Source organism: Pantherophis guttatus, chromosome 13, assembly GCF_059756535.1.
Source record: "Pantherophis guttatus breed Tessera chromosome 13, ASM5975653v1, whole genome shotgun sequence".
Classification (NCBI taxonomy): Eukaryota; Metazoa; Chordata; class Lepidosauria; order Squamata; family Colubridae; genus Pantherophis; species Pantherophis guttatus.
The window spans coordinates 23,870,474-23,878,630 of NC_142075.1; the positions used below are offsets into that span (position 1 = coordinate 23,870,474).

At 48.5% G+C, this 8,157-nt stretch overlaps 1 protein-coding gene across 1 annotated transcript; it reads right to left on the bottom strand.

Moving 5' to 3' along the window:
* Positions 1–603: 603 nt before the first annotated feature.
* On the bottom strand, positions 604–6,985 carry CRABP1 (cellular retinoic acid binding protein 1). The gene is made up of 4 exons (XM_034409453.3): positions 6,690–6,985; positions 5,801–5,979; positions 2,761–2,874; positions 604–1,034 (listed from the first exon to the last, which is right to left on the bottom strand). Exons 1-4 carry the CDS (start codon positions 6,934–6,936, stop codon positions 984–986), a joined length of 591 nt encoding a protein of 196 aa, XP_034265344.2. The 5' UTR covers positions 6,937–6,985; the 3' UTR covers positions 604–983.
* Between the last annotated feature and the right edge of the window lie 1,172 nt (positions 6,986–8,157).

Here is an 8,157-nt window from a genome sequence, read left to right on the forward strand (position 1 = left end):
TGTTACCTAGTTGGGTCATGAAACGTCTGCAAGAAAACAACCAAGCTCAGAGAGCACCCAGGAACCCCTCATTTCAGCCCCGAGCTACAAATATTCTCTTCCAATGATTCTTTCCAGATTAAGATCGATGTTCTCATTTGCAAAAATTAAATCAGGGGGCAGAACTGCTCCAGTCACCTGAAAAACACACGGATGTGTACGATTTGAAAAGGGGAAAGGTATAACCCAAACGACAAGCCTGTGTTTTGCGGCTTGACCTGAAATACTCCCCAACTTGATAAGAGGCCATAATTAGGTAGTTAACTATGATTGGGGGGGCGCGGCGGAGAACAACAACCCTGGTCTATGGGGAGTGATTTCCACTAATCTTTTTACAGCAACAAATTCCTGAAGTTAAAAAGAAAAAAAAAGTGAGGCTTTGTGCAAAACGCAGCACGGAGCGATTGTAGCTGCTTTTAAAAAAAAAAAAACAGGGAGCTAAAACAAGCAGGTAAGACACCTGTTGTAGCAAAGGTGTCAGTTTGGAGCTTCTACTCCTCCCATTGCGTCGTTTGACTTGTCTGGATGTACTTTGATAAGTAAAAGCAATCGATTTGCAAAGCGTGGTGGACAAGAACCAAGGGATTTTAATCATCACTGCTCGGATTGTACAAATGTGAAGCTATATAAATACCAGTGAGCAGTGGCAGGGAAATGAAAGGGGGGGGGGGGTTGTACCCGCAAACACACACACATGCACATACGCACACGCAAAACCTACAGGGACCTGGATTCGCCATCTAAGCAAAATGGGGGGGGGATCTCAAGATAGGGCCGGCGAGCTGGGATTTGAAACGACATGTACGATCACGCAGGAGCCAGCCCGTTAAAACAACACGCGAGGATGTTTACTCGGCAGGACTTGTGTTCACAACCACCTGCTGTTGATCCTCCGGCTTTTCCTGCAAGGGGAGGGGGGAAGGGAGGGCAGGTTGGTCTTTTTTTCACTCTCGCGTGTAAATCCTCGTGCACACAACGTCATCGGCGCCAAAGGTCTGCAAAGAGGAGGAAAAAAGGAGAGAACCTGAAACCAGGAGAAGATTTTTCTGTTAAGTTTTTTTGTAGAGAAGACCATGCTTGGGGGGGGGGGGGTACACTTTGCTGGTTTGAGATAAGAAGCCAACATCTCTGCAGAAGGCACCCAGTTTGGGAAGAAGCTGTTGAACCTTCGTCCTACTTGGAGACTTTCTAACGTCGTTCCTCCTAAGGTTCAAAAGTCTCTGAAGAAATGCCTCATCTGGCCTCCTAATTCTCGGAAAGACGGGAGTTCTTGCCTTGCTGGGATGTACCTAGAATTTGGAAGACCTCCAAAGCAGGTGCAAAATTTTGCTGAGTTTGAACACCTTCAATTTCATCCACAGGTAGCCCTCAACTTAAGACCAGTTGGTTCAGTGACCATTCAAAGTTGCAACGGCAACTGAAAAAAGGTGACACTCGCCAACAGTTGCAGCCTCCCCAGGGTCAAAATTCAGATACTTAGCAACCGACTCCTATTTATTATGACGCTTGCAATGATCACGTGATCATCTTTTTGTGACCTCCTGACAAGCAAACTCAAAAGGAGGAAACCAGATTCCCTTAACAACCGTGTGGCTAACTGAACAGCTGCTGTGATTTGCTTAATAACCGTCACTGCAAGAAAGGCCCTAATGTGAGACAAAAAGCAGAACTGTCTCAATTAGCCCCAGGAATTTCGGGTTCAATTTTGGTCCTTAAGTCGAGGACTACCTGTACTGCTCAGAGTTGGGTCTTGTCGTGCTTCTTCAGAACATGCGGGATTCAAGCTAGCTTGGGCCCAAGTGATGGCTTAAAGGGGGGGGGGGAATTCTGGCATCACTCCAGATCAAAGAGAGATGCCAGATCAGAGGTCTCCAACCTCAACTCCCAGAATTCAAGTCCACAAGTCTTAAAAGTTGCCAAGGTTGGAGACACCCCCACCCCCCTGTGCCCGATGACTTTCAGATCTTACGTTGGAATGTTTTGACCTGTGGCGCTTGGTTTGGGAGAAGGTTCCTTGGTCTGCGTTCCACTCTATGACACGTGGACCTTTGTGTATGTATGTGTGTTGAGTGAGTGAGCTAGAGAAGGGAGGAGGACAAGACCTGCTCTCGTAACTGAAAACTTTTCCTTTGGTGATAACCAATTTTGGAACTAACTTCCTTCTTCATTTCATCTTTTAATTATCTTAACTTTTGTATGTATTTTAATTTTGGCTGTTCACCGCCCTGAGTCCCTTTTGGGAGAAGGGCGGTATACAAATTAAATTAAATTAAATTAAATAAATAAATCCCGGGCCAACGGGCCTGGAGGCTTATGAAAAATCATTAAAAATGTTCAGATGGAGGTCGAAATCTCATTGCAATTTTCTCCCAGTGGAACAGACGTCACAGGGGTGAGGAGGGGGGTGTAGGAATTAAGAGGCTGTACCCTTTCACTTCCAGTTCACCTTTAAAAAAAAAACAAGGGAGTGAATGTGAGAATTCAAGCCTTTTTAAGAATTTGGCCTTTCTATCCTGAGCTGAACGTTGTCATTCGAATTCCAAGGTTGAATATAACAGAATGGAACTGTGAAAAGGCTGTGCTCAACCCAGTTTAAATTTAGGGGTTGGTGGTGGGGTTTTTTTTTTTTTTTTTAGCATGCTATCCAAATATTGAGAGCAGCTCTTCTCTTGGGGAGGTGGTGGGACTTGCTCAGCCGTCCTTAAAGCTCAAAACTCTTACCAAAATCAGCTCATCTCCAGCCAGTTCTCTTGTCCAGTACGTTTTGGGACCCTGGCCATCCAGAAGTGTTTGTTTGCAATAAAGCTTGCTTTCGTTTTCCCAAGTGGCTAAACTCTGCAAGAAAAGATTTGCCCCTCGCGATGGACGGGAGGGGAGGTCAGATATTAGGACAACACCTGCAAAGGAGCTTCCCTCCATGCAGCAGATGCCAGGCAGAACAAAGCACCTTGTACAATTTTGTGGGCAGCTCAGAAGGGCCCAACTTCCAATTAGGGCTGGGGAAAAACTTAAGGCTGAAACTCTAGAGAGAATCAAGGTGGGGGGGGGGGAATGTCTGTGGGTCAGATCTTGGTAGTTGGGCAGATGTTTCTGCATCTGAAGTTCCAGACCTCCCAGAATTGAGGCTTATATTTTCTCCTGGAAACATCCCAGACAGACTTTTATCATTAAATTTATTTTTAAAAAATGAATTTAATGCCAGATTTCATCAGACCAGATTAAGTAAACAAGCCCAGCCAGAAAGAAAAGTTTGCCCTGCTGGATTCCTTCAGCCAAAGATTTGGCTGGTGGTTCCATTTCGAGTTTGGGGAAATTGCTGCTCCAGGCATCTTAAGACAATTAAAGTTTTTAAAAAAATGGAATTGATCATTGGATCAAGCCACAACCCACATGAAATTGGGGTATAATTCTTCTGATCGTTTCCAGGAACATGACTTATTCCTCTTGTGGCTTGCTTTTTTTTGCACGCCACACCTTATTTAACTCTTTTATAATGCTGTTTGCGGCTTCCCCATTCTTTCTTTTCATCTAGGACCCCCCAAAATTCCATTTAATCATGATCTCTCTCTTTAAACTGATGGACAGACAAGACGGCGATACCCCGTTCTCAGTCTTATCCCTGCCCTAAGATACTAGTGTTTCTCAATTTTGACCACTTGGATGGACTTCAACTCCCAGAATTCCCCAGCCAGCTCTGGTTCAACGTTCCATTTCCCCAACCACTTCCAAGAAGTGCAGCAGAAGAGCTGCATAACTTCATAAGAGAAGCCAGTTTGCACAGGCATTGAGACACTTCCCGGCTAGAAACTAGGAGCTGGTGAGTTCTAGTCCCATCTTAGGCACAAAGCCAACTGAGTGACCTTCGCACCCAGTGCCTTTCGCACCCTAGGAGGAGGAAGACGAGAGCTTCCAACCGCTTCCCAAAAATCTTGGTTAAGAAAATTCTAGGGACTTGTTCTGTCAATCATGAGGAGGTAATACTGACTCAAAGACACACACACACACACACACACACACAAAAAAAAAACGCTTAAGAATGCTGGATCATCATAAGAATAACAATACCCGAGTTGGAAGGGACCTTGGCGGTCTTCCAGCCCAACCCCCTGCTCAAGGAGGAGACCCTATACCATTTCAGACAAAACGGCTCTCCAATTTTAGAACTTCAAAAATACACATTCTTCAGGATCCGATCTGGGTCGGTCACTAGAGTTTTTGTCTTCTGAGTTTTTGGACTCGTGCTGGAGCCTCATCTTCAGGGAACTTCTCTCTAACACACTAACACACACACTGGTAGGAGAACTTCCCTGAGGAGCCCAAAAGCTTGGAAGACAAAATCTGTGGTCCCGGTAACTGACCCATATCAGATCCTGCAACATCCTTAGACATTAGACCAGAGGTCTTCAAACTTGGCAGCTTTAAGACTTGTGGATTTTAACTCTCAGAATTCTGGGAGTTGAAGTCCACAAGTCTTAAAGCTGCCAAGTTTGAAGACCTCTGCATTAGACATTTGCTTGTATATTTGCTTCATTCATGAGCTATTCTTCACTTTGCCAGCTGCCAAGAATCAGCCGCTGAGGTTCCCCTCCATATATTTTCCCACAAACAGGAATTAGACATCCCTAAAAATCTTCCCCAAAGCCAAACCAAACTTGCATGCTTTTATAATAATAATAATAATAAAAAAAAAAAAGAGGTCATCACTTGCCAAACTGGGCAGTTATTCAGAAAACTGCCAACCTGAAAGAAATTTCCGAAGTGCAAACATGATAGGAGGAGCATGTTGGATGAGGCCGGAGGGGAAATCTCAAAGCCAGGCCATTGGACGGGGATGTCCAGCGTCCAAATTCCCGGGGATGCTTGATGACAGGAAAGCCACAGTGAAACCTTCCTGCCCAAAATCCTGATTCATCAGCCCGTCATGGAGAGCAAGCGGGTTGTTGTTTGTTTCTTAGAAGATCCCCAAAGGAGGAAGCAAGAAAGGTTTTGTGGCTCTGGTTTGCCACAAAAGAATAGCAAACTTTTTGCTTTTTTCAAAATTGCTTGTTCAAGAAATTAATCCCCTGGTTTGTGGCTTGTGGGGAGAGCAAAATTCACCTAGACTGACTTCCCTATTTGGGTGTGTATGTGTCTACATCTGGGTTTAAGGTGCACAAGAAAACATTTCTCTGCCTTTGCATCCTCTTGGGAATCTTGCTCTATTTTACCACTGGATTATGGAGATCTTGCTACCTCCAAAGTTGAACAGGCAGCCGTCTTAGTGTCAGATACCACTCCAATGGGACGTCTGGGGCTAGACGGGGTCAACTCATCCCACAACTCTTTTTCCCCCCACCCCCATGGGTTTTTGCATGGTGTGGTGTTTCCAGCACAATTTTTTGGGGAGACACGCTGTCAAATCATCCATCTTGGCTTCAAAAAGTTCTCTTAGAAGAGGACAAATGGCCCAACCTTTCTGCGTTGTTCTCAAGAAGTTCCAAGGAACTGTTCTAGATCGGAGGACACTTTTTTAACTTTAGGATAGGGATGTCCAAACGTGGCCACTTTGAAACTTGGGGGATTTCAAACTCCCAGAATTCCTCAGCCCTTGGGCAAGTCTTAAAAGTGGCCAAGGTTGGACCCCGCTGCTTTAGGAGGAGCTTCTTATCTCCAGGACATTTGTCCTCTTCTGGGAATGTTGCCCCAAAACTCAACCTTGGGAAGAAGAAGAAGCCCCAAGACCCCACCCTCCCTTGAATGTCAACGGCCTGGAAGGTCTTACCCTGCACTTCCTTCCATCGACCGTCTCCTCGTCAAAGCTCTCCCCTACTTTGAAGCTGATCTCCATGGTGCGGACGGTGGTGGAGGTCTTGATGTAGAACTGGTCCCCGTCCTGGCGGATCTCCACGTGGGGCTTCGAGGCGGCGGCCACCGCCACTTTCCGCAGCATGGCGTTCACTCCTGGGTAGACATGGGCGAGGGCGGGGCCGTTAACAGGACAGGGAGCCCTGTGGGCGCCAGGATGGACTGACCTTACCCAAAGGTCCTATTTCCACGCAGCTTGCTTCCCCCACGGATGACATACACACCCAGCCCTGCTGTTGGGTGGGTAGGGGGACCTGGGACCTCAAGAGCTGCCCCAATGACAAGGGGGATCTAAGCAGGTGAAGAATCCCTGCTCTCAAGTGCCCCCTCCCCTCCCTTGGCCAGAGGAAACCTGGGTTCCCTTCCCCTTCATGGCTAAAACCTCTTCTTCGGGGTAGGGAAGCACAGCGGGGGCCACGGAAGAGCAGCGCTCCGAGCCCGGCTCCAGCCGCGAGGATACCCCTCCAGAAAGTCCTCCTCTGGCCCCGTTCTCACGCGCCTTGGACTCGCTTCTTCTGCCTCCTCCTCCTCCTCCTCTTCTTCCCTGCCAGCGCCAAGTGCGCTTCCTCTCCAAGAACCGTGTGGCTGCCTCCGTCCTCCTTCCTTCCCTCCCTCCCTCCCTCCCGGCTGACTCGCGAGTAAACCAACACGGCTGGTGTGTGTGTGTGTGTGTGTGTGTAATTGGGTAATTGGGGTTTCTTCCAGCCGCCGCCTTGATGCCTAGCGCCTTGGATAAGCCTTGGAAACCCGAGCCTTCCTCGCTGGCTACCATCCATCCTTCCCCCCCCCCCCCCCCCGCGCCTTACCCAGGACTTTCAGGAGTTCGTCGAAATTCTCGCTGCTTTTCATCTTCCAGGTCCCGGCGAAGTTGGGCATGGCTGGCGGAGGCGAGGCAGGACAGGACCAAAGACGGGACGAGAGGCGAGGCGAGGCGAAGTGCAGGAGCTCTCCCTCCGTCTGTCCCGCACCGCGAACTGGCCAAAGGACTCCTTTACCCCTCCCTCCCTCCCTCCCTCCTCCCTCTTCCTCCTCCCTCCCTCCCCATCCACCCATCCATCCATCTGCCTCTTTTCTATCTCTCCCCCCCACTCGCTCGGGGCACACAAGCGACGCCTCCGACTCCCCCCCCCCATCCCACCCCACCCCATCATCCATCAGCCACCCACGCGCCCCGCCAGCAGCGCCCTCCTTCCTCATCCCCATCCATCATCCCCTTCCCCATCATCCTGCCAGGCCAGCCACCGACCGCCTGGGTCTTCCCCCCAAAAGGGGATTCCCTGCCTTTCTTCGCAGCGCCCTCCCCCACGCCCCAATTGTACCTCGCTTTGCAGCTGGGAGGCAGCGGGAAGATTCATGGGCCGAGAAGGAGGCGATGACATGGGGAAGGGGGAGAAGCCACCAACCCCACTTGCCCCTTCTGCCCAGCGCTGGATGGTGCAAAGGGGTTTGGGGGGGGGGCATCTCCAAAATCCGAGAGAAGGAAGTGGGTTTTCCCAGCATCTTCCCTGCCGCTTCACCTTCCCTCCCTCCGTTCTAATGTGGATATTTGGGCTGAATATAGAACACAGAATAACAGATAAAGGAGAATATTTGTACCTCAGGGTTGAATTATGGGGTCCTTGGTGCTCTCTGAGCTTGGTAGTTTTCCTGCAGCTGTTTCATTACCCAACTAGGTAACATCATCAGTGCTAGAAGGGAGTGGGATTTGCAGAGTGAAGGAGGAGGAGAAAGAGGAAGAGGAAGAATATGGGGTCCTTGGTGCTCTCTGAGCTGGGTTGTTTTCTTGTAGACGTTTTATGACCCAACTAGGTAACATCATCAGTGCTAATAAGGAGTGGTCTTTTCTGTCAGTTTATATTCTGATGTCTAACAGAGATGGAAGGAACTTTGGAGGTCTTCTAGTCCAACCCCCTGCTCAAGGCAGGAAACCCTATACCCTTTCAGGCAAATGATATAGTTTCCAGTCTCTTCTTAAAAGCTTCCAGTGTTGGAGCATTCACAACTTCTGGAGGCAAGTTGTTCCACTGGTTAATTGTTCTGACTGTCAGGAAATTCCTCCTTAGTTCTAGATCGCTTCTCTCCTTGATAAATTTCCATTCATTGCTTTGAAGAATAGGTTGACTCCCTCTTCTTTGTAGAAGCCCTTCAAATATTGGAAGACTGCTATCATGTCACCCCTGGTCCTTCTTTTCATTAGACATCCCCAATTCCTGCAACTGCTCTTCATACACTTCAGCACTCCGACATACACAGCCCTGGATTTCGTCTTCCCCC